The sequence below is a fragment of the Babylonia areolata genome, chromosome 27, assembly GCF_041734735.1.
Source record: "Babylonia areolata isolate BAREFJ2019XMU chromosome 27, ASM4173473v1, whole genome shotgun sequence".
In the NCBI taxonomy this organism is placed as follows: domain Eukaryota; kingdom Metazoa; phylum Mollusca; class Gastropoda; order Neogastropoda; family Buccinidae; genus Babylonia; species Babylonia areolata.
Genome location: NC_134902.1, coordinates 12,930,116 through 12,957,615, shown reverse-complemented (window position 1 = coordinate 12,957,615; position 27,500 = coordinate 12,930,116). Strand labels below are relative to the sequence as shown.

General features: G+C 43.1%; 1 protein-coding gene across 9 annotated transcripts in view; it reads right to left on the bottom strand.

The window, feature by feature from the left end:
- Window positions 1–27,500, bottom strand: part of LOC143301131 (ras and EF-hand domain-containing protein homolog) — a 137,057-nt gene that overhangs the window by 10,216 nt on the left and 99,341 nt on the right. For 3 of the 9 annotated variants that reach the window (XM_076615188.1, XM_076615187.1, XM_076615192.1), the window contains exons 5-16: window positions 25,381–25,476; window positions 24,180–24,373; window positions 22,932–23,000; window positions 21,575–21,637; window positions 17,935–18,034; window positions 9,850–9,959; window positions 8,983–9,110; window positions 7,896–8,026; window positions 6,048–6,236; window positions 1,825–1,972; window positions 775–856; window positions 191–305 (exon numbers count right to left, since the gene is read on the bottom strand). In XM_076615188.1, coding sequence (XP_076471303.1) covers window positions 191–305; window positions 775–856; window positions 1,825–1,972; window positions 6,048–6,236; window positions 7,896–8,026; window positions 8,983–9,110; window positions 9,850–9,959; window positions 17,935–18,034; window positions 21,575–21,637; window positions 22,932–23,000; window positions 24,180–24,373; window positions 25,381–25,476 — 1,425 coding nt within the window. Of the gene's footprint in view, window positions 1–190; window positions 306–774; window positions 857–1,824; window positions 1,973–6,047; window positions 6,237–7,895; window positions 8,027–8,982; window positions 9,111–9,849; window positions 9,960–17,934; window positions 18,035–18,282; window positions 18,380–21,574; window positions 21,638–22,931; window positions 23,001–24,179; window positions 24,374–25,380; window positions 25,477–27,500 lie in introns of all 9 variants that reach the window. The other 6 variants (XM_076615190.1, XM_076615194.1, XM_076615189.1 and 3 more) reach the window with 4 other exon arrangements.

Here is a 27,500-nt window from a genome sequence, read left to right as displayed (position 1 = left end):
AGTTTTGTATGCGCTGGAGGGACTGGAGGGATGAAGCAGGCAAACCAGACAATAGAGAGTTACAGTAGTCGAGGCGGAAGAGACTGAGAGAAACAACAAACTGCACCTGCCGGACGCAGACTGAAACACACACACACACACACACACACACACACACAAAGACACCGCAGCACGCCAAGGACCCCCCTACCTCAATGGCCTCCACCCAGTCCCTGACGTTGAGGAAGGACCGCTCGTAGGTACAGTCGTACATCAGAAGCACGCCGTCTGCCCGTCGGAAGTACGATTTGGCGATGCTGCGGAACCTGACAGCGTCACAGCACGCGTACACACACACACACACACACACACAGAGAAACACACACACACATACACACACACTTGTCAGGTATGGTAAAGCATGGTTAGATAAGACAAGACCAGATCAGATCAGATATACCTTTGTTGTCTGTAAATTTACATAAACGTGTCTTTTAGCTCCAGCTCACTTTACACTGAACGCATGAAGTGCAATCGCTGATAGAACAACGCCATTCATAAAAATATGCATCGCAGTAATTTACTTTAATAAAAATCAAATTTGACTAGAAAGAAAATGCCAAGTAAAGTGCACAACAAGCATTAACAGCAACTGCATCAGCAGCAGCAGCAGTAATAGTAGCAGTAGTAGTAGCAGTGCCACACACACAGAAAATGGAACATGGGTAATTTTGTTTTGTGTTCTGCATTCGAATTCTACACGTAAGGGCGATAACACTCAAATGGAAGAGTTACCTTTCTTGACCGGCTGTGTCCCATAACTGAAGCGCCACAGAGTGACCGTCCACTTCCACAAGTTTTGTCTGGAAGTCCACTCCTGAACAGATAATGAACCCAAATCTTGAAACAAATATGACGTTAGAAATCAAAACTACAGCGGATTCTAATTCCTCAGTACATTTACTGAATAAAATAAAATAAAATAAAATAAAATAAAACGGTGATCTTAAATTACTAATGAAATCCATGAGATTTTTCGTGCATTAAATGAAATCAAAAGTCAACCAGAGGTTTCATCAAACAACTGACAGATTTTGGGATTCCATGAAATCACTAATTCCAATGTCACAAAGGCAAGCGGCTGAAGTTGCACACCCGATTTTCTGTTTTGGAAAGTTGCCCTGTTCAAGAGGAAGAGGGATAAGAGTGAGGATCAGGAGAAGAAGTCGAGCAAGAGGAGGAGTAGGAGAAGGGGGACAACAAGGAGAAGAAGGGGAGTATGAGGAGGAGGAAGAGAAGAAGAAGATGATAATGAAGAAGGAGGAGAAGGAAGAGAAGATGTTCTAAACGGCAGTCATAAAAGAAGTCCATATGCAGATAATTATGTCTTCTTCCCTTTGACACTGAGAGAGGAGAGAAGAAGATGATGATGATGAAGAAGAAGCAGAAGGAGGAGGAGGAGGAGGGGGAAGAGAAGAAAAGGATAATTTTCTGAACGGCAGTCATGAAAGAAGTCCATATGAAGATAATTGTGTCTTCTTCCTTTTGACACTGAGAGAGGAGAGAAGAAGAAGACGACGAGGAAGAAGACGGAGGAGGAGGAAGAAGAGAAGAAGAAGACGACGTTGATGAAGAAGAAGGCGGAGGAGGGGGGGGGGAGGAAGGAAGGAAGAAGAAGAAAAGAAGTAAGAGGGGGAGGACGAAGAAGGGAGTACGATGGTCGCGGTAAAGGAGGAGGAGGGGGAGGGGGGAGAAGGAAGAGGAGGACGAAGACGAGGGGGAGGAGGAGGAGGGGAGGGGATGGAGAACAAGAACAAGAATTGAGGGAAGAAGACGCTGACTGACCGAGGGTGGAGGACAGGTTGGGCACGAACTTGCCCTTGCACAGTCTGACGATGAAGGAGGATTTGCCCACGGCGGCATCCCCGGCCAGGACCACCTTGTACATGCGTTCCGGCTCCTTGGTCACCTTGACCACTGTGGGCGTGGAGTGCTGTCACAGACACACACACACACACACACACACGTACACGTACACACACACACACACACGTACACACACACACACACACGTACACACACACACACACACACACATACACACACTACAGACCTGAACCGCATTCGATCTGCTCCGCGAAAACCGAGCATTGAGTAATTAATAGTAAAGAGAGGTAACTCTCTCCATCCCACAAGGTACACAGCTTCAACTCAATGCTGCTCATGCTACTGACTCAGCTGGCAAACAGTGAAATAAAAGGTACTTCCTCAAAAAGGAGCATCGAATAGCCTTGTGCCAACTTCGCATTAGTGCACATGATCTCCCCCTAGAATGTGGTCGATGCACAGGTTCTGCACATGATGTCTACCTGGGAGATCGGAAAAATCTCCACCTTTTACCCACCAGGCGCCATTACCGAGATTCGAATCCGGGACCCTCAGACTGAAAGTCCAACGCTTTAACCACTCGGCCATTGCGCTTGTCGGTCAAGAGGGTTTGAATAAGTCGGTGCTATGATGGAGTCTCCCGTCGGAACAACGGATGAGTAGGCAGGCATGCTTATTTGTGGGTGGGTGTCCTCATATGGGAGAAGAGGCCGATTCTGGATGCGCAGCACTTCCCACAGGTGCTGCAAGGCAAAACTCTTCAGAAGTTGAGCCCTGCTTCCTTCGCTCACGCTTCTCCTTAATGGCCAGCGTTCTGTTTTCAAACGTCTTTATACCACTAGAGCACAGCGTCCTCCAGCAAGAGCGTTCAAGGGCATCAGTTTCCCTGGAAGCGATGTCTATGTCACAGGCTTAGAGGTTTGTCTTCAGGGTGTCCTTGAAGCGCTTGCAGGGTCTTCCAATTTCGCGGTGGCCTTCCTTCAGCTGGCCATACAGTAGCATCTTCGGAATCCTGCTGTCTGTCATTGCCTGACCAGCACAGGTGACTTTTTTAGTGAAGAGGAGATGTGCAGTCCCTTCCCCACTCTCTCGCCTACCGACGCTCACAGTCCCACAGGTGCAGATAGTGCAGTCGGTGCTATAGTCCAGATATAACTGGTCAGACTGAACTGCTGTAATCTACACACTGTCCCTCTCCCACGCCTGACCCTTCCATATCAAATATATCTGCAAACACCGAAAGGTAAAACTCAATAATAAAAAAAAAACAACAACAACGAAAAAAACAAACATGCAATTACCACACCCAAAGTGTCAGCTCCATAAGGTGGCAACTGCTCTCTCTCTCTCTCTCTCTCTCTCTCTCTCTGCCTGTCTCTCTGTTTCTCACTGATAATGATGATCTCTCAATGATAATGATGATAATGATAAAGTGGAAGTGAGTTCTAATCATGCTGTACATGAATGCATGCACGCAGAGGTGTTAGTGCCACCTCTTAGTAGCACTAAACTTGCAAGAAATAAACAAACACAAAAACAACAAGAGGCAAAGCCTTCAAGACTCAACTGTGTTTCGCTCTTTATCCAGTAATGGAATCATGAGGGGAATAACAATAGATATAAAAAAAATCGCTGAAAAATGCACTTTATTAAATATGATATATAAAATAAGCTTGGGAGAAAAAAAAAAGGCATGCGAGCGGGATCGAACCAGGCAAGTTCAGTTCCCATGCAAGCAGACTAATCCCCAAGGCTGCCTCACATCTGTTGTCAAATGACTAAATTTAATACTTAAAGCAATGTTGACGTTTCTTCTTCGTGCAATGAATGGATGTGATTGTAGTGGACGTAATAAGGCTGTTTAAATCATGTTTTTTTGTGTGTTTTATTACATCTCGATTATTCTTTTATTTCGGCGGTAAAGGAGACGTTGCCATTACTTCAAGCAAATCGCAACACACAGTAGGCCTAGATCTCTAGGTCTGCACAAAGAAAGAAACGATCGATTCAAAATTTTCTTTATGTTCATTCAGTTAATTCAGTGTCCACTTTAGATTATCTATATGCAGTAAGCACGTCAATGATGTAGTTAGTATCACTGTAAGTGTTCTGCCCAGGATTTGTATTTCTTTCCTTTTAATTGTGAACAAGAAAAACGAGGTCTCCTTCACCACCATCAATATAAACAAAAGTCTCAAAGCCTGTGGCCTTTCATGCCCTGCTCTCATGGTGACCTCAGTTTCGATACCCCTCGATCCACTTCCGTGCTTGGGGTGAGTCCTGTCAATGTCGTCAGTGTCGGCAGATTCATAGGGGGGCTGTTGTTTGAGGGACGTGGTGAGGGTCTCCACTCTGGGAGGGACGCTCACTCAGTCTGGCTCCGCGACTAAACCATTATTGTCGTTAGTAGGGGGCTTAGTAGGTGGTGTCCTAAGTATGTTAAATTAGAACAGGTACTATTGAACACCACTGAACACCACCGACGTGACTCAGCAGCAGTGCAGGGTCTCCTCTAGTGTGTGGCCTCCTGGCGACCTAACATCGATGGTTCCCTGCGGACTGCCGACGCTGGAACTGTGACGAACGAACCCGGGTGTGGCCGTGTATGGGGGAATCTAAATGAGCGGCGTGGGAGTAATGCCGCTGAAATGGTTCAGATGATGGGGTAGCAAATAAAAATAAATAGATAAATATTTTTTTAAATATCTATAAAAAAAAAAAAAAAAAAAACCCGAGGTCATGTCATCTTCGAACACAACCTGCCTTCTAGTAGGCCAAACTCCGTGGAATGCGGTTTTTAAAATTTTCGGATTTCGGAACATATCTCAACGAAATAAATCGTTTATGATTCGGAAATACGCCTTAATTCGGGAGACTTACAACCTGTTATTGGTATGACTGGGAAGATTTTTTTCATACCATGTTTAAGCCAATTTCGGTATTGGCAAACAAAGCATTTCCAGAAAAAATGGCAATGTTAAAGTTTACCACAGACACACACAGAGACAACAGAACATCGGGTTAAAACATAGACTTACTTTGTTCACACAAGTGAGTCAAAAATAAATACAAATATCAAAAAGGTAAAGTAATCAGCACGAAAGTAATCAAAATGAAAGAAATAAATAGATACAAATATCAGAAAAGTTAAAATAAGCACGGAAGTAAAGAAAACTAAGTAAAACGAAATAGAGTAAGTACACATCAAGATGGAAATAAGAAAGGCAATTAATTAGCTGATTGATAAACCAAAGTGCAATGCTTGCAAAAGTGCAATGCCTGTACCATAACTGTTTTCTGTGGGGGGTTTTCTTGCTGAAAACCCCAACGGCAACAAAGTGAACTGAATCAAGAAAGTAAGTTAATAAACTGATTAGTCAGAATAATTACAAAAAAATGAAAACGATATCGAAAACGAAAGTGCAATTGCTGCATCACACACAGAAAAACGATTTGGCAGCAAAGTGAAAAGGGTTTAAATACGTCAAGAAAGTAAATGAAAGATTTGAATGATACATGTTTTTAAAAAGAGCAGTGCTTGCGTCATGCAAATATGCAATGAAAAAAAAGCAAGAGCTAAAGAATTATTTTAAAAAGAAATGTTTGCAAAGTTAATTACAATAAGAAAAAAGTTCTGAACTGATTAATGATTTCAAACACTATTAAATGCAGTGTTTGCTCAGACAAGACAACAAAGACATTCCCGTGTACAGTAAGGGCTGATTAGATTTTGAAAAAAAACCCAGCAGTGTTTGCTTCGGCAAAATGGAAAAAAAAAAAATTCCCCCAGCAGAATTAGTACAGCACACAAACACACACCCATCCCCCCAGACCTCCACCCCACACAAACACATACAACCCCCACTCCACCCACTCACACAAACACACACCGTCCACACACACAAACACCCCCCCCCGCCCCCACCCCCACTACGCGCACACACATACACGTTCCCCCCTCCCCACCCTCCCAACACACACACACCCAACCCACCCACCCACACCTACACACACACACCCGCTCCTCCCCACCCACTCCCCAGCCCACCCCCATACATCCACCTACCCACATACATACCCATACAAACACCCAAACACCCCTTGCTGTTAACAGCACCCGAAAAACACAGAACCCCGCAGTGAGTGAAGCCACCACCCCCCAACACCCAAAGCAAGCTGACCTCCAGGGGCGCCGAGGGCAGTTGGCGCCGCATGGAGCTACGACTGGCGCGCGAGCCGTGACTGACCACGCTGTCCTTGCTGCAGCAGCTGCCCGGACCCCCGCGGCGTAGGGCGTAGCTACTACTACGCACGTCCAGGTCGCTGCGTAGGTCCGTGTCGGTCTCCATCTCGTCGTGAGAGTCCGGCTCCTGTTGTGTGTGGGGGTAGGAAAGGTTGTTTTTTCGTGTGTTTTTTTTTGTGGTGACAGGTTGTTGGAAGAGATGGTGTGATGTGTGTGTGTGTGGGGGGGGGGGGGGTGCGGGGGCGGGGGGGGGTGCGTGTGTGAGTGTGTGAGTGCGTGTGTGTTTGGGGGTGGGTCGGTGTGTGTGTGTGTGTGTGTGTGTGTGTGTATGTGTGAGTGTGTGCGCGTGTTGGGTGTTTGTGGGTGAGTGTGGGTGAGGAGTGAGATAAATGAACGACGTGACTAAAAACGACCAGTCATTATGATCGCTTGTATCTGAGACAGGACTGCCAAACAAAAGTATATAACACAACGGCGTCAGGGCCTCACGCAATCGTATAGTTAGTACAGTGAAGTTAGTGTTGTTATACAGCAGTGATGTAAGCAGTTAACCACAGCAGCATTGGCTGTGGTAACAGTAGAATAGTGAGAAGAAAAACCGAAACAAAACAAGCCAACGAAAATCACAATATAGTGTGTGATGATTACGTGTCAAAAGAACAACAACAACAAAAACAAACAAACCCCCCGAGTACAATGCAGTTTTATGGACCACTCAAAAATAAACGAATACACAAATAAACAAACAAAATAAACTGATTATCAAAAAAAAGAAGTAAATACAAAGATAAGTATATAAGCACCAAAGAAATGTACTGCATCAAGCAAGTACACGATTACCATGCTGGTTTTCTCATCTCTGACATAGCAAAGCAACGGAGGAACTGACTGACCACTTCTGATACAACCGACTGCCTTTTCAGCCAAGTAGCCATAATAACATACTGTCAAGGGAACACACCCCGCCCAGTCACTCACGATCACGGGAGCAAGTCCGATTCACCTATTCACCTATTCCCAGTTCGCCTACTGTTTGTCGTGCCGCCACACCCAGCGGCCTCTTGGGCGTTTGGCACTGTGTCCTGTTTTTACCTACCCGCCATCCCGCTTCGCTTCTGTATTCGATCCATCCCTCTCTCTCTCTCTCTAACACACACACACACCTTAAACTCTCTCTGTCCTTCTGAATCTCTGTCTCTCTTTTCCATCTCTCGACTGTTACCTTTATCCGGCTGTCTGTTCTCTCTCTCTCTCTCTCTCTCTCTTATATATATATATATTTTTTTTTCTTTCGTTCTTTCTCTCGCTCTTTTCTTCCTGAATTAAGTTAATGATGTAAGAATGTCGCACTGCATGTCGTAATCGTGTCAATATCATATGCATATTTATTGCTATTTACACTCGTATTATTTCTGTTGTTTTCGATAGAATTTTTGTGTGTTTCTTGTAATTGTTTATTTCTATATTATCCTTTCCCCGATCCCTACTTCCCCAATTTCTTCTTCCCCCCACCCCACTTTTTTTCCTTGATTTTCTTCTCTTTTTTCTGAGGGCAGGATGTAAAAAAAGCTGTATAAGCTTATTCTTTTACCCCCAATAAAGATCATTTTGACTTGACTTGACACACACACACACACACAGAGACCAACTGTGAGAACACAGGCGAACAGGGAACAAAAGACAAGACGAACCGCGGCGACCATTAAATTCCTCTCAAAGGCGACATACACCTCAGTTGACCACCCCTTCGAGATCATCACATGATCGAAGACCGTCACCGACTTACCTCCTCCTCTGTGACGTGGGCACGAGAGCGGCGCATGCGCCGTGTGCTTCTTCTGTGGGGGTCCCCGTCCACGGACACACTGTCCACCTCTGTATCCACCTCCACGTCACGGTTGGTGGAAATGCCGCTGTCTGCAAAGGTGGTCACAGTTTCAGTTTTCACTTTCAGTTTCTCAAAGGAGGCGTCACTGCGTTCGGAAAGATTCGTACTTATTGATTGATTGATTGATTGATTGATGTGGGTCAGAGACCAAGCTCTAAGTGCTTTACATACACGGGGACATTTGCACCACAGGCTGCCTACCTGGGTAGAGCCGACTGACGGCTGCCACTGGGCGCTCATCATTCGTTTCCTGTGTCATTCAATCAGATTTCAGACGCACACGCATACACACTCAGACAGACATGTAACGTTTTACGTGTATGACCGTTTTTATTTATTTACCCCACCATGTAGGCAGCCATACTCCGTTTTCGGGGGTGTGCATGCTGGGTATATTCTTGTTTCCATAACCCACCGAACGCTGACATGGATTACAGGATCTTTAACGTGCGTATTTGATCTTCTGCGTGCGCATACACACGAAGGGGGTTCAGGCACTAGCAGGTCTGCACATATGTTGACCTGGGAGATCGGAAAAATCTCCACTCTTTACCCACCAGGTGCACCGAGATTCGAACCCAGGACCCTCAGATTGAAAGTCCAGCGCTTTAACCATTCGGCTATTGCACCCGTTTTTATTATACGCTACATCACATCTGCTGGGCATACGCTTGACATCACAAGTAGCATAATCTAACGCGTTTAGTATGGCCTTTAGTCCATGCTTATATATATATATATGTGTGTGTGTGTGTGTGTGTGTGTGTGTGTGTGTGTGTGTGTCTTTGTGTACCTATCAGAGTGGCTTTCTTCTACAGGATTGCGTGTGTGTATGTGTGTGTGTGTGTGTGTGTGTGTGTGTGTGTGTGTGTGTGTGTGTGTGTGTGTGTGTGTGTGTGTGTGTGTGTGTGTGTGTGTGTGTGTGTGTGTGTGCGTGCGTGCGTGCGTGTGTGTTCGTGTGTGTGTGTGTGTGCTGTCTACCTACCATCCTCCACGAAGTCGTCATCAAAGGAAGCCACCCCCAGACAGCGGGACGCGCCTGGCACAGAACTGGTGCTGAGTTCCTCGTACAGGGACGAGTTGGCGGCTGCCCCGGCGCTGCTCGGTCGACTCCTGGTGGGGTTGGAGGAACAGAATAAAAGATAAATTAACAGATAAAAGAAAAAGTATATATACATACATAACACACACACACACACACACATATAATATATATACAGAGTGAGGGAGACACACACTCAGATACATATACACTCTCGCACATGCGCGCGCACACACACACACACACACACACAAACACACACACACGGACACAGACAGGGACAGACACACAAACACAGACACAGACAGACAGACAGACACACACACACACACACACACAGAGGGACAGACACAGACAGATGGACACAGACACACACACGGGCACAGACAGGCACAGACACACAAACACAGACAGATGGACACACACACACACACACAGAGGGACAGACACAGACAGATGGACACAGACACACACAGACACACACACGGGCACAGACAGGCACAGACACACAAACACAGACAGATGGACACACACACACACACACAGAGGGACAGACACAGACAGATGGACACAGACACACACAGACACACACACGGGCACAGACAGGCACAGACACACAAACACAGACAGATGGACACACACACACACACACAGAGGGACAGACACAGACAGATGGACACAGACACACACAGACACACACGGGCACAGACAGGCACAGACACACAAACACAGACAGATGGACACACACACACACACACATACACACACACACACATACACACACACACACACGCACACACACGCACGTACCCTGGGGAGGTGTCCTCAGCGGCGTGGTCAGTGACGTAGTTACTGATACGAGACATGTTGGCCTGAGTCAGACTGAGGCGTGGGGACTCGCTTCTGCGACTTCCTCCCGACTACACGGGAGAGAGAGGGAGAGAAAAAAACTGATTGATTGACATGGATACTTATACAGTACCTATCCTTCGTCAAACACCAAGCTCTAAGCGCTTAAAAAAAAAAAGAAAAAAAAAGAGAAAAAAACAACAAAGCTCTCAGCGCTTCACAAAAAAACTGGTCGACTGATTGGCATGGATACTATACAACGCTATCCTTCTTCAGACACACGGACATTTATACAGCAACTAATCTCTGTCAGACACGTGGATACTTATACAACAACTATCCTCTGTCAGACACGTGGATATTTATACAGCAACAATCCTCTATCAGACACGTGGATATTTATACAGCAAACATCCTCTGTCAGACATGTGGATACTTATACAACAACTACCCTCTGTCAGACACGTGGATATTTATACAGCAACCATCCTCTGTCAGACACGTGAATACTTATACAACAACTATCCTCTGTTAGACACGTGGATATTTATACAGCAACTATCCTCTGTCAGACACGTGGATACTTATACAACAACTATCCTCTGTCAGACACGTGAATACTTATACAACAACTATCCTCTGTCAGACACGTGGATATTTATACAACTATCCTCTGTCAGACATGTGGATACTTATACAACAACTATCCTATGTCAGACACGTGGATACTTATAGAGCAACTATCCTCTGTCAGACACGTGGATACTTATACAGCAACTACCCTCTGTCAGACACGTGGATACTTATACAGCAACTACCCTCTGTCAGACACGTGGATACTTATACAGCAACTACCCTCTGTCAGACACGTGGATACTTATACAACAACTACCCTCTGTCAGACACGTGGATACTTATACAACAACTATCCTCTGTCAGACATGTGGATATTTATACAACAACTATGCTATGTCAGACACGTGGATACTTATACAACAACTATGCTATGTCAGACACGTGAGTACTTATACAACAACTACCCTCTGTCAGACACGTGGATACTTATACAACAACTATCCTCTGTCAGACACGTGGATACTTATACAGCAACTATCCTATGTCAGACACGTGGATACTTATACAACAACTATCCTCTGTCAGACACGTGGATACTGATACAGCAACTATCCTATGTCAGACACGTGGATACTTATACAGCAAGTATTCCCCGTCAGACACCAAACTCTGAGCGCTTCACACAAAATAAACTGATTGATTGACTCTACATGGATAGTTATACAGCACATATCCTAGGTCCGAGATGGGGCTGTTAAGGGGCTTTACAAATACAGTTATTTGTACAACATGCTGTTAACCTGGGTAGAACGTACGCACACACGCACGCACACAACACAGAGAGAGAGAGAGAGAGAGAGAGAGAGAAGGAGGGGGGGGGGATAAAATGTTATCACAGGAGATACATAGAGAGAACGAAGGGCTAAGGGAGCGAGAAATGATTGACATGAATACGACTCTATCTCTCTCTCTCTCTCTGTTTTTATCAAACATAATACATACGCACCCACTCACGCACGCACGGACACACACGCACAAATACACACACACACACACACACAAACGGAGGTAAAGAGACAGACAGACAGGCAGTCAGATGGACAGATACATACTGAAACAAAATAAATATAGCAACCAGTACCTGGATACTAATTAACCATATGTAGTTCATCACACAACAGTGATGACAAAAATGGTGGGTGAAATGATGACGGCACCAAAAACTGAATATTAAAACAATGTATCGAAAGCGACCTCCCTTTTCTTCTACTGTGGGACATCTATTGCGAACTCAGAAAAATGCATCAACATACTGTTAACACACTACTAACACATTGTTTAGAAATCCCTCTCCACCACTTTGCTGTTGCGCTTAAAATGTCACAGCTTTCATTTCAAACTGGCCCCTAAAACTGACACGAGTCAGTCAGCCATATTATCAGGTGTGCCGCGTAGAAGAAGAAAGTTGAACAAGTCGCCACTTACTTTCTTCATTTGTTCAAAATCTCAAAGACAGCGAAAGTCGAAAGACGGCATATTTCCGGTCAAAACTGGAAAGATAACTTTCAGAACTTCACATATATATTTTGGACAGTGAGATGGATCTCATGAACCCCAAATATCCTTAACCATACTTTGTGAACAGGAAACATATAGGATTGAACTGTTCTCCCTCAACTTTTCTTTTCTTTATAGGCAAGCTAAATGGCTTCTGCCAGCTCGAAAATCTTGGCTTTTTTTGGTGGCAGTTGATTCCAACGTTTGAAGATTTTGGTCAAAGTCGTTCTTCTTTAAAATCTTTATTCAATTTAAAATTTGTTCTACCTGCCATCTCTGTCTGTTCTACCATCATGTTGTTGGTACTAATTTTCCTCTCTTTTCTCGTATCCCCTTTGCTCTATCCCTTGTTTTCTGTTGTATACCATAAATATTTTGTTGGGAGTCATTTTCTTTCTCTCGGATTTTTCTCATTAAAAAAAATACTATCGCTGTTGTTGATATAGTGTAACTACTTCTTCTTCTCCTCCTTCTCTCCTTCATTCTTAATTTTGAACTCCATTCGTCAAAGACTACCATTTCATCTTCTTGTGAAAGGTTTTTTTGTTGTTGCTTTTTTTGTCTTTTTTTGTTATTATATTGAATTTTTGTGTTGTATTGTTGTGGTGTTGTTATTCTTTTCTTTAAGAATCTACTGTTGTTGTTTTTTAATGAACAGCTGTTTGACTGTTTCCTTCTTTAATTAAAAGGCTGTTTGACTGTTTCCTTCTTTAAAAGGCTGTTTGACTGTTTCCTTCTTTAATTCAAAGGCTGTTTGACTCTGTTTCCTTCTTTAAAAGGCTGTTTGACTCTGTTTCCTTCTTTAATTCAAAGGCTGTTTGACTGTTTCCTTCTTTAAAAGGCTGTTTGACTCTGTTTCCTTCTTTAATTCAAAGGCTGTTTGACTCTGTTTCCTTCTTTAAAAGGCTGTTTGACTCTGTTTCCTTCTTTAAAAGGCTGTTTGACTGTTTCCTTCTTTAAAAGGCTGTTTGACTCTGTTTCCTTCTTTAAAAGGCTGTTTGACTGTTTCCTTCTTTAATTCAAAGGCTGTTTGACTCTGTTTCCTTCTTTAATTCAAAGGCTGTTTGACTCTGTTTCCTTCTTTAAAAGGCTGTTTGACTCTGTTTCCTTCTTTAAGTCAAAGGCTGTTTGACTCTGTTTCCTTCTTTAAAAGGCTGTTTGACTGTTCCTCTTAAAGGCTGTTTGACTGTGTTTCCTTCTTTAAGTCAAAGGCTGTTTGACTCTGTTTCCTTCTTTAAAAGGCTGTTTGACTCTGTTTCCTTCTTTAAAAGGCTGTTTCCACTTGGGACTCGTCTGCTGACGTTCGCTCCCACATAACATCGTCTTTCTCAGCCTTCGTAATCCCAACGTCCTCGCTTTCATCTTATAAACACAAACTCTGGTTGCTGATGATGCCGTCTATATTGTTATAAAATTCTGATCATTAAATATAAAGTTTATGCTAAAGTTTAAAAAGTCTCGCGCCCATTTCAGTTAAATTAGTTGTGAGAAGAAATGAAGGGTGAGATAATTATAATTTAAAAAAAAAAAAGAGATGAAGAGAAGGAGCGAAGGAGCAGAGGACAGAAGGAGAAGGAACAGTGGCAAAGATAACCTCAAGCTGAAGGAGCTGAAGACAGAAGGAGAAGGAACAGTGACAAAGATAACCTCAAGCTGAAGGAGCTGAAGACAGAAGGAGAAGGAACAGTGACAAAGATAACCTCAAGCTGAAGGAGCAGAAGACAGAAGGAGAAGGAACAGTGACAAAGATAACCTCAAGCTGAAGACAGAAGGAGAAGGAACAGTGACAAAGATAACCTCAAGCTGAAGACAGAAGGAGAAGGAACAGTGACAAAGATAACCTCAAGCAGAAGACAGAAGGAGAAGGAACAGTGACAAAGATAACCTCAAGCTGAAGACAGAAGAAGGAACAGTGACAAAGATAACCTCAAGCTGAAGACAGGAGAAGGAACAGTGACAAAGATAACCTCAAGCTGAAGACAGGAGAAGGAACAGTGACAAAGATAACCTCAAGCTGAAGACAGGAGAAGGAACAGCGACAAAGATAACCTCAAGCTGAAGACAGAAGCAGAAGGAAGAGTGACAAAGATAACCTCAAGCTGAAGACAGAAGGAGAAGGAACAGTGACAAAGATAACCTCAAGCTGAAGGAGCTGAAGACAGAAGGAGAAGGAACAGTGACAAAGATAACCTCAAGCTGAAGGAGCTGAAGACAGAAGGAGAAGGAACAGTGACAAAGATAACCTCAAGCTGAAGACAGAAGGAGAAGGAACAGTGACAAAGATAACCTCAAGCTGAAGACAGAAGGAGAAGGAACAGTGACAAAGATAACCTCAAGCTGAAGACAGGAGAAGGAACAGTGACAAAGATAACCTCAAGCTGAAGACAGAAGGAGAAGGAACAGTGACAAAGATAACCTCAAGCTGAAGACAGAAGGAGAAGGAACAGTGACAAAGATAACCTCAAGCTGAAGACAGGAGAAGGAACAGCGACAAAGATAACCTCAAGCTGAAGACAGAAGCAGAAGGAAGAGTGACAAAGATAACCTCAAGCTGAAGACAGAAGGAGAAGGAACAGTGACAAAGATAACCTCAAGCTGAAGACAGGAGAAGGAACAGTGACAAAGATAACATCAAGCTGAAGACAGGAGAAGGAACAGCGACAAAGATAACCTCAAGCTGAAGACAGAAGCAGAAGGAAGAGTGACAAAGATAACCTCAAGCTGAAGACAGAAGGAGAAGGAACAGTGACAAAGATAACCTCAAGCTGAAGACAGAAGGAGAAGGAACAGTGACAAAGATAACCACAAGCTGAAGACATAAGAAGGAACAGTGACAAAGATAACCTCAAGCTGAAGACAGAAGGAGAAGGAACAGTGACAAAGATAACCTCAAGCTGAAGACAGGAGAAGGAACAGTGACAAAGATAACCTCAAGCTGAAGACAGGAGAAGGAACAGCGACAAAGATAACCTCAAGCTGAAGACAGAAGGAGAAGGAACAGTGACAAAGATAACCTCAAGCTGAAGACAGAAGGAGAAGGAACAGTGACAAAGATAACCTCAAGCTGAAGACAGAAGGAGAAGGAACAGTGACAAAGATAACCTCAAGCTGAAGACAGAAGCAGAAGGAAGAGTGACAAAGATAACCTCAAGCTGAAGACAGAAGGAGAAGGAACAGTGACAAAGATAACCTCAAGCTGAAGACACGAGAAGGAACAGTGACAAAGATAACCTCAAGCTGAAGACAGGAGAAGGAACAGCGACAAAGATAACCTCAAGCTGAAGACAGAAGCAGAAGGAAGAGTGACAAAGATAACCTCAAGCTGAAGACAGAAGGAGAAGGAACAGTGACAAAGATAACCTCAAGCTGAAGACAGAAGGAGAAGGAACAGTGACAAAGATAACCTCAAGCTGAAGACAGGAGAAGGAACAGCGACAAAGATAACCTCAAGCTGAAGACAGAAGGAGAAGGAACAGTGACAAAGATAACCTCAAGCTGAAGACAGAAGGAGAAGGAACAGTGACAAAGATAACCTCAAGCTGAAGACAGAAGGAGAAGGAACAGTGACAAAGATAACCACAAGCTGAAGACAGAAGAAGGAACAGTGACAAAGATAACCTCAAGCTGAAGACAGAAGGAGAAGGAACAGTGACAAAGATAACCTCAAGCTGAAGACAGAAGGAGAAGGAACAGTGACAAAGATAACCTCAAGCTGAAGACAGGAGAAGGAACAGTGACAAAGATAACCTCAAGCTGAAGACAGGAGAAGGAACAGCGACAAAGATAACCTCAAGCTGAAGACAGAAGGAGAAGGAACAGTGACAAAGATAACCTCAAGCTGAAGACAGAAGGAGAAGGAACAGTGACAAAGATAACCTCAAGCTGAAGACAGAAGGAGAAGGAACAGCGACAAAGATAACCTCAAGCTGAAGACAAGACAAAGCAAATGAAAGATGATTTCATGATGAAAGCGATAACCAGTACAATGACTGATAAAGTATTTCAGTCAGATATGTTGCTCTGTGAGACAACCTTTTCATTTTCCATATATCTGCAATTCAATAACTCACTGATAAACCCACACAATCTGCCATTGGTGCTACCTTTTTAGCACACTGATAATGCAACATATACATAAAAAAAACAACTACAATACAGCAATATATATTGTATACCAAACAAAAACAGTAAAAAACAGGATACTAAACTACTTACAAAAGAAAGGGAAGGTACTGAAGCACATTCAAAAATGACCGAGACAACAGCACGGTCATAGCACGTTTAAGGCCACAACATTCAACAGAAAAACGAAAAGATCACAATGCAAAAATACCAGACAATAAACAGACCCACTTCTTGGCGACAATGTGAAACACGACAACACAAATTTTTACACCACGAACGGCGAGACGATGCAATAGATTACATAGGCAACATGTCAGGATGATTATCACTGTCGGTATTTCGGAGAGCTGGGGGTATTCAGGGGTGGGGGGAGGACGAAAAAGGGGATAACAACAAAAAAAGCAGGACATTGTTTGCTGGCATGCAGAGAATTGGCAAGCCATTCTGTTTATCAACGACAATCTGTTGAATACGTTTGAGAATCTTAGAAAGAAAAATGTCTGTGGTTAAAAGCAAAATTTGGAAATCATAATACTTTTTGTGCTGCGCTCTGTTGTTGACGTTAGTTGTTTTATTTGTTTTTCCCGGTGTAGCATCCCAGACTTTCTCCCACCCCGGAAACGTCCCCGGGGGGCAAATTGACCGTTCATAATGTCCCATTCTAACATTTTCAGCAGCCAAAATGTCCCCTTTTTTGCGTTTTAGCCTCGTTTTGAAATGTCCCCCTTACCCTGAAAATGTCACCCCCTTGTACCCCGTAGCGTCCCCTTTGCCAAACACATTTCGCAGAACTGCTCGCCTCCACACAATACAAAGAGATATTTTGAACCACAGAGGCAATTCGTATTTTTTAGGTGTTGTATGTTTTTGCTTTTACAATTGTTATTGCTATTATATTTTGTGGTCTGACGTGGCAAAAATTCGATTATTCATTGTTTTACTGAGGACATGAAAATTCTGTGACACCACATGTTTCTCTCTTAAAAGTTTATGTCCGTGGTATGTCATTTGCTTTCAAACTGTTATTTCAATATTTTCAAGTCACTAACACATATACACACATGTCTGCATGTCTCTGTCTCTCTCCCATATAATAATTTCTTCAGTTTTGTCAACTGAGGCATGTTCAGATATTTTACCCAGTGGCATTATAACTCTGACAGAAAGACAGGGAAACTCAGGGAATATACACCAAAAGATTTTGCATTGAAAAATGGTTTTTATCACTTAAATAACTTTCACATATACCTACACGTGCGTGTGTATGTGCATACTGACACACATGCGTGTAAAAATACTTGTTATATTCATAAGCATGAACCCAATGCTTTTACGGCATACAGCTGGATGTATACACTTATACACTGGCTTATTTTTGACAAAGGGGACGTTACGGGATACATGGGGAGGACATTTTTAGCTTGAGGGGGACATTTCAGAACGAGGCTAAAACCCAAGAAAGGGGACATTTTGGCCGCTAACAGTGTCCGCAGAGGACATTATGAACGGTGAGAAAGTCCCCGGGGGACATTTCCAGCGGTCAATTTGTCCCCCGGGGACGTTTCAAGGTGGGGGATAATCTGGAATACTACACCGGATTTTTGTTGGTTTTTTTGTTTTGTTTGTTTTTGGGTGGGTTTTTTTTGTTTTTTGTTGTTTTTCCCTTGAACCTGACTATATTCTAGTTCGTCGCATCACCAAGAGAAAACTTTTTAAAAAATCAATACAATACGATCACGTGTCCTACTTTTAGGGTGATCCCCCTTATTTTCCCCCCACGGTGCTTACGTCATTGGAAAGTGAGCGCCTGTGAGAGGAACTGGTTCTGGTGGTCTCCACAGCGGAGCGCAAATCATCGTTGATATCATGCAGCTTTTTGTTCGCTTCGCTGAAAAAAGACAACACGCACAACGGCCTCTAGGAAAGAGACAGCAACAACAGAAAAAGCAACATGGGAAAAAAAAAAACAACGCACACACACACACACATACCCACAAAACAAGAAGAAATTATAAAAATCATATGAAAATAATATATATAGAGAGAAAATAAGCTGCTTTGGGTGGTGAGGATGAGGTGGTGGTAGGGAGGGGAGAATACCACAGATGATGAGGTTGTTAGTCAGAAAGTGCTTACGTCTGTGGAGAAAGTACGTTTGTGCAGTTTTTGCTTGACGGTGCCCAAAGCTTCACGGAGGTCATCGTTAGTGTCGATGATAGATTTGTTTGCGTCTCTGAACAAAGCACACAACAGCTTTGTTTTTGCGTCTCTTGAACAAAGCACACAAGGCAACGGTAGGCATGCATACAAAGGGACAACGCGTCTGTCGGTGCCGTCAAGTTCTTGCACAGCATGGGTCATTCCTGCTGCTGCTACAACACAGGTGGGATGCTGTGCTTCCACGTATAATAAATACACATCATCCAAACAAATGTGAATAAAACATACAACATTGCGAAGACCATGTCTAAATATACACAGTTCTTCAGACTGTAAGGGTATTCACTGAATACGAAGACCATGTCTATATATACACATTTCTTCAGACTGTAAGGGTATTCACTGAATACGAAGACCATGTCTATATATACACATTTCTTCAGACTGTAAGGGTATTCACTGAATACGAAGGCCATGACTGTACACACAGTTCTTCAAATTGTACGGATATTCACTTATGCTGTTAACCAGGTGAGGTTATGTGTCTCCATAACTATTATATCATAATATATACATCATTAAAATGTAAATAAAACATAAGACACTGCAAAAACTATGTCTATATACCCACAACCCTTCACAAGACAAGCGTTACTGTTATCGTATCGTTTCTCTTTGTCAATATTTTGAGGCCACACAAGCACAAGAATATGGGGCTTCATCCGCACCTGAAAAAAACTCATGTTAACACACACACACACACACACACAGAGTCTTACTTTCCCACACTAATTTGCGTTTCATACCCCCCTCCTCACCCCCAACCATCCCCTTCCTTCCACCACCTTCTGTATTCCTCCTCCTCTTTCTTCTTATATTTCTTTCTTCTCTTCATCTCAATTTTCTTTTCTTTCTCCACCTTCTTTTCCGCTTCCACCTTCGTCTTAGTTTTCTTATTTCACGTACTTCACGTGCAAGTGTGCTGCTGTTGTTGTTATCAACTGTTGTGGTTGTTGTTATAGAAATAGTCATAACCACAATCATAAAACAATGTGCATGCAAAAACAAACCAAGAACACTTTAACATCATGCCGACGTTGACAAACAATAATCATTCCCAAAATACATTCAACACGTACCAAGTGACAAAACTCATGCACGCTTGACAAGCAAAGCTGAAAGACTTTTTTTTTCAAATAAAAGGATAATCATAACAACAACAGCAATGTGCTAAGCGTATATACTGATTAATATAAACCGCATGTTAGCTACCCACACGTGATGGTTCTGTTGTTATTGACACAGAGTGGGACGGACAGACCGACAGACGGAAAAGAGAAAGACAGATACAAAGATGGAGGGAAACCAAAGGCAGACACAAAGAGACACAGGAACATAAACAGTTGCAGAGAGAAAGAGAGCAAAGGTGATCAGAAACGCTGAGAGAGAGACAGACAGACAGACAGAGTGACCGAGACAGAGACAGAGAAAGCGAGACAGAGACAGAGAGAGACACGGAGAGACAGACAGAGAGACAGAGACAGAGACACAGAGAGAGGCAGAGAGAGGGAGAAACAGACAGAGAGGGAGAAACACCGAGAGAGAGAGACAGACAGACAGAGACAGATAGACAGAGAGAGAGAAAGAGGGAGATACGGAGATAAAAATTCCATGATTGTCTGTTCATATCTTCTGGATTTCAAGTTACTTCGTTTCGTTTCTATTTTTCTTTTCCTTTTTTCATTATCATTATCACTACGGTTAAATTCATGTTATAATGTATGTCTGCTTTGGCTAATACATACCGAACATGCAAGAAAACGACAGAAAAAAAGTTTTTACGGAAAAAAAAGAATGAAAGAGTACCGATAGCAAAAAAAACAACAAAAAACAAAAAACAAAAAAACAACAACAACAAAAAAACAACATCGAAAAGATTCCATGCAGTGGTGTGTGTGTGTGTGTGTGTGTGTAACCAATGTTAACACGACTGTCAAGCCATACAAACAACGACCCTTTTCAGAAACAAATCTCGATGTGCTTGGTTTGATCCCATTGTGTGTCCAGAAATGCTCACTCCCCAATCCCTCCGTGAAACGTACATTTGTCCGCACCAGCTAAGTCTAACTAACACTCGAGTGTACTTAGTGTCACGTTTGTCAATGTTCGGTTCATGCATTCTATTTTGTGCTGGGGGAAAAAGAAACACAACTTAAGTGAATTAATAAAAAAAATCGGGTTCCCATTCGTCAATGTTCGATTTATGCAATTTCTTTCTTTCTATTTTTGTGTGTTTTTTTGTTTTTTTTTGAAAACTCAGTTTAAAGCAAATTCATTGAAAAAAAAATGTGGACGGGTATGTGACTTATCCTTACACCTGAAACTTATATGTCAATGTTCTGAAGTCTGATCTTTTCTTGTTGAATTAGTATTATTCTTATTGTGCGTATGTATCCTCCACACAGCAGAAAAGGGAAATCTTTGAAATTGTACTGTGATGTGCAATGCTATGCTGCTGTATTTTCTTTACGTTAATTTCTGTAATGTTGACGTTCATTGTGTTGCTCTGCTTTGTGTTTAAAAGCAAAGCTCTTCACACGGACTGACAGACCAAGAGAGTCATTACACTGATATTTTGTTCACACACCTTGGAAATTTTGTTTTGATTTTTGCTGGATTTTTTTTTTCTTCTTGGGTTTTTTGTTGTTGTTTTTTTTTTGTAACCAGACAAATATGATTCAAAAGATTCCTGAAATGTTTTACCTCATACAAAAAATTTTCATTCAAGAATAAAAAGTTGCTATCATAATTAAAGCAGGCAAATCCTGTTCTTTTTTTTTTTCAACTGAAATAAGTATCTAATTCTCGTGAAAGAATCCTGTCACGCAAGATGTAAGAATCATTTGTGGAGTAGAAAACAAATGAGAAGAAAGTACATTTCCGGTGCCACTTTTTAACGAACAGCCAGCCAAGCCACTGATCAATCTGAATCAGCTCCCTTTTTTCTTCTTCTTTCACTTGCAATACAAAAGAAGCAGACAACTACTATCGCATTCCAGTTCCCAGTCCTTTTACGGCAAAATACACGAAAGTGATTTGAGAAGGAAAAATAACACCACCATTTTGTGAGATATGCACAACAAAAATGAATATTCAGCGAAATGCATGGAAAGAAAGAAGAAGAAAAAAAAAGAAGATAATAAGAATTTGAGGGATAAAATGCTTTTAAAAGAAACAATTTCCCCGTGCATTTGTGCCATTGGCAGACCTGTTTTTCTTTGACCTGGATCTGGGTCTGGCTGCCCGTTTCTTTGGGGGATGCACATGCTGCCTGTCGAATTAAAACCAACAGCACTAGTTTTTTCCCTTATCTTTTCCCTGTTGACGACTTGCTGTTAAATTCTTCTTTCTTTTTCACAAAACTCTAGCAATTAAAATTCGGGATACTGATTAATAACAGTAATTTCTGTAAGTTAAAACAGCAACTTGTGGAAGTTATACTGATACATACATCTTCATGGAGCTGCAGAATTCTTCCATGGAATGGGACATTAGTCTGAATAATTGTGTTTCCCCAGCAACTTGATTAAGTCTCCCTGACCAGGGGGATGGCCACCGAATGTTTTCATACGTTAAAAAAAAAAGAGAGAAAAAAAGAAGCCGCGCTCACGACGTGCAGAATTCCAAGCCATACCTTCATCATCCTTTTTGACATCTTCTTTCCTTTTATTTCTGTTTTTCTTTTCTTTCTTTTTTTCTTTCGTTTCTCACTGAGCCCTTTAAGATGATGCTGCGCTAAGACCAGCACAAAAGATAGGATCTGAACTGACTAAGCTCGATTTGTTAAGAAAAATCGCCCGGGTAGAGTTACTGAACCACTGATAACTGAACTACCCCCAACCTCCTTTTTTTCAATGAATAATGTCTTTCCACACAGTGTGTTCGTTGACTGAAATGGATATAACTTTTTTTTCAGATAAATGCATGTGCTTGTTTGCAGGAGCACGCGCTGGGTTTCACACACACACACACACACGCCAATGGATCTGAATCCTCATTCCATCTGAAACTTGGAACGAAAACGAAAACCAAAATGACTTACTTTTCTGAGTCTGACAAAATCAAAATCTTCTCTCTCTCTCTCTCTTTCTCTCATGTGAACGCCAATTGAAAGGGACAATAGCCTATTCAATAAAGTAGTGTCAGTGTCAGTCTCAGCGAATCCATGTCTTCCGTTCTATTTCTCTTTGCATGTAACGATGAGTTTCGATATGCAATGACATATTCAGATCAATGGTAAATAGTTTAAACGTAGGAATAAAAAATATACTTGTGCCCATGTGTAACGCTCATGACTGCATGCATGCATGCATGTATATGCTTCTGCATGCAAAGACTGCAGTTGATGTATACAATCAAGTGCATGCGCATGCTCATGGCAAGTAGTATGCCAGAGGGCACGTGGTTTTGCATCTACGGTTACTCTCTCAAAAGCGCGCGTGGATGTGATTAAGTGAGTCTATAATCCAGCAACTGTGCTCTTGGGGCTGTATTTTTGCCTTGTTTAGTTAGTGTGTGTGTGTGTTTATCATTCACATGCGTTGGTGAGCGTGGTTACCACTTACTGTAGCATGTGTAACTGACGTGTCAGGTTGTCTTGTTCCCGCACGTAGTCCATCACTGTAGATTTCTGCCTGCAAAATAGAAGAGATCGATACAATATAATATCGATATTTTACAATACAATACCATACGATTCGATTTAATTTGCTTGGGAGGGGAGAGAAGGAGAGGGAGAGAAAGGAGGGGGGGAAATGACACTGATTGGTCACACAAAGACTAAAATTAATTAAAAGGAAATATGTGTGAATTAACAGAAACTAATACGTATGTTCGTTAATTAAGACAATTCAAACATTCATCAAACCAGTTAACTTTGGTCCCCCTCCCCCCCCCCCCCCACCATAAATCAAATTAAGGGAGGAAAACGGCGAGTTGATATCACTAGAAGAGTTTACTCCCTTTGTACAGGTGCCGGGAGAGCCCGTTGAAAACTGCGATTCTTGCTTACCCTTTAATTTTTTTTTTGTTTTTTTGTTATTAACCCTGGGGAGTTTACAGCCTAGGCTGGCGTCCATACCATATTGATACGGGAGAGGGTGGGGGGAGTACTACTTTTCCACCAAACAAATTACGTGTGGACGCATCTGGAAATATTGTAGAAACTAGTTCCCTTTGCTTTCGGTTTATGCTTATCAACGTAGGAACGTGAAAATCATTTTAATGAGACGAATTTTGAAGCCAGAGCAATGCTCCTGCACAGGAAACATCTCGTGATGATGATGGAAACTAACATTCTAAGAAAACGCCGTGGCATATTTGGGGGCAGGGGGGCTTGGACTTCTGATCCCTATTCACCAGTGATGAGGGCACGAAGCCCCATTTCGGCATGGTGGTATGTTCTTGGGACAGGCCTATTCACGATTTTTCTCACTCCATCAACGTGTATTCGAATGGGTACATGACCGGTTGGGGAAGGTTACTGCATCGGCGGAAGGAGAGGACTGGGCCCCACCTTCCTATGCCGAGCCCTACACACAGTGGATAGTAGTCGATTGTGCTGCTAGCTGTAAAATAATCCGTGGGACCTTCAGTCTTTAGGTTTCTTTTTATACTTACTTTATATCTAAAGACTGAAAGAAGAAAAGGATGAAACGACATCACTACAGAATGGACAGGAAAACAATCTGCGGAGGCCAAGGCTTTGACACACAAACGACAGCTCATGAAGGAATCTGGCGAAAAGTTCCGTGAGAAACTGAAACCGAAAGTGATACTTTCTTGGAAGTGCGAAACCGGAAGCAAAAACGTACATGTCCAGCTCGTGGTTCTTCTCGTTGAGCTGCTGGCGGAAGCCGGTGAGCTCGCTGCGGACGAGGGCCAGGTTGGTCTGGGAGTCGGTCAGCTCGCTCTTCAGGGACCGGTTCTCCGCCTGGATCGTCTCCAGCCGTGTCCGCATGCTGACGATCTGCCGCTCCTGCTCCTCGTCCAGCTTGTTCACTCCCTCCTGGGGAAGGACAGGCATTGTGTTGTGGTGTGGTGTGGTTTTTTGTGGTGTGGTGTGGTGTCGTGTGGTGTGATGTGATGCAATATACAGTGTGGAGCAGTTTTGCGTTTCGTTGTGTTGTGTTGTGTTGTGGTGTGGTGTGGTGTTGTGTTGTGTTGGGTGTTGTTGTGTAGGGTGGTGTTGTGTGTTGTGTGTAGGGTAATGTTGTGTAGGGTTAGTGTGGTGTTGTATAGGGTGGTGTTGTGTAGAGTGGTATTTGTATAGGGTGGCGTGGTGTAGGGTGGTGTATTGTGTGTAGGGCTAGGGTGGTGTTGTGTAGGGTGGCGTGGCGTGGTGTAGGGTGGTGTGGTGTTGTGTGTAGGGTGGTGTGGTGTTGTGTAGGACTAGGGTGGTGTTGTGTAGGTTGTGTAGGGTGGTGGTGTGTAGGGTGGTGTGGTGTAGGTTATGTACGGTGGTGGTGTGGAGGGTGGTGTGGTGTTGTAGGGTGGTGTGGTGTTGTGTGTAGGGTTAGGGTGGTGTTGTGTAGGGTGGTGTGGTGTTGTAGGGTTGTGGTGTTGTATGGTGGTGTTGTGTAGGGTGGTGTTGTAGGATGGTGCTGTGTAGGGTGGTGTTGTGTAGGGTGGTGTTGTGTAGGGTGGTGTGGTGTTAGATGGTGTGGTCTGTTGTTGTGGTGTGGTGTGGTGTGGTGTGGTGTGATGTGTGGTGTGATGTGGTGTGGTGTGGTGTTGTGTAGGGTGGTGTGTTGTGTTGTTGTGGTGTGCTGTGATGCAACGTGGTGTGGAGTGGTTTTGTGTTGCGTTGTGTTTTTAATGTCTGGTGTGTGGTGTTGTGGTGTGGTGCGATGTAGTGTACTGTGATGTGGTGTGGAGTGGGGGTACTGTGATGTGCTGTGCTTTTTGTTATGTGGCGCGTGGTGTTGTTGTGGTGTGGTGTGGTGTGGTGTGGTGCGATGCGATGCGGTTTGATGTGTTGTAAACTTTGCCAAACCAACAACCGCGCCCCCTCACCATCTGAAGACGCTTCAGGTTCTGCTGCAGTGAATTCACTTCCGCGTCCAGCTGCGCGCGCAGCTCCGCTTTCTCCTGCTCCAGTCTTTCTTTCTCCTGCAACAGTGGGCACGTTTGTCACATGCGGGGCTGGGGGTGACAGATAGGAGAAAACAGAGAATAAGAGAGGGGGGGGGGGTTAGGAGAATTGATTGATTCAATATGATAAATGTGCTATGATATGACATGCCATGGGTTACTTATATTCCACCGACCCTCGGTCGGAGCCCAAGCTCTGATCGCTTTACGGAGACGGAGTCATTTTTTTGCACACAACAGGGCTGCCTGCATGTGGACGGAGCCGATTGAGAGCTGCTTTTGGACGATAATCATTCGTTTCCCGTGTCGTTCAGTCAGGTTTTACACACACACACACACACACACACACACACACACACACACACAGAGCGAGAGAGAGAGAGAGATGTGACATGTAACTTGTTTATGTAGCTGACATTTTTTACCCCAAAGAGAGAGAAAGGAAAATAGGAAAGCAGAGATAAAAAAAAAACAGAAGGAAAGAAAAGAGTGAGAACAGAAGAGAGAAGGGGGCGGGGGGGGGGGGGGGGGGGGGGGGGGAAGAGAAGTGATCAAAAACAGAAAACAAAACAAAAATACAGAGACATAATCACATTTCCCTAAGATTTCTACACACCGCACGCTCTTATACCACCAGCGGCTGATTGGAGATGTGTTCCATTGCATTGCATTGTATTCCTTTGTATTGTATCATACTGTAGTGATGTGTCTGGCAAACAAGCTTTGGAAAGGTTGTAGTTAAATCTATACGAAGAGATGTGATAATATAATGGTCGATCTATCTATATGTCAGTCTGTCTGTCGGTCGGTCTATCGTGTGTGTGTGTGTGTGTGTGTGTGTGTGTGTGTGTGTGTGTCTATGTGTGTCTGTGTGTGTGTGTGTGTGTGTGTGTGTGTGTCTGTGTGTATCTGTCTGTCTGTCTGCCTGTCTGTATATCGATATGCATGAATATCAAAATGTGTGTGATTGTCTGTCTGTCTGTCTCCATATGTGTACATAAAAAGTCGGGTACACAGATACATTCAGCAACTTAATGTGCGACATTCTAATGATGATATTCAGTTGAACTAGTATCGTGTTAACATTGCTTATACATGAATCATACGGAGCAACAACATAGTTTAGGCTCACACACACACACACACACACACACACACACACACAGGAGATAATTTTGTGTGTGTGTGTGTGTGTGTGTGTGTGTGTGTGTGATATATATTCTAATTTCCGCCATTCTTCCGCGCCTTGCCTTGCAATGATTTTATCATCTGCAATGCACCGGTCTGTCTGCCTGTCTCTTTCTCCCTGCCTCACAACCCTCTCTCTCTCTCTCTCTCCGCTCTCTCTCTACTCCACCTGTTTGTCTGACGGTCTCTCCGCCCCTCCCAACCCTTCCCTCTCTCCCTCCCTTCGTCCCCCTACTGTCTGTCTGTCTGTCTGTCTGTCTGACTGTCTCTCTTATCAATACTTGTATTTGCAAATGTCCATTTTGTCACACACACACACACACACACACACACACACACACACACACACAAACCCTTCATTTGGGGCTATGGCCCTTACATTAGTAAAACATTTACAATTTCTCTCTCTTTCTCTCTCTCCCTCAGTCTATCTATGTATCTATCTATCAATCTGTCTGTCTGTCTGTCTATCTATCTGTCTACACCCTTCATTTAGGGCTATGGCCCTTACATGAATAAAACATTTCCAATCTCTCTCTCTCTCTCTCTCTTTCTCTATCTTAGAGAAATAGTCACTTCGTAAAATGAATATTATTATGTTTTGTTATCTGCATTTATGCTTGTTTGCTTATGTTGTCTTATTGAGTTGTATAATGTTCATATTAACCCCTTCACTGAGCCCCACTGAGGCCTATATGTGAAAAAACCATTCCGTTTCTCTTTCTCTGTCTATCTATTTATATTTCTTTCTCTCCACTATGTCGAAGGACGTTCAACGTTCAGTCCTCAATACCAAATGACGAACACCAACATCGATAGACACAAACTGTTTTTCAGTGCTATGTCGACGAATG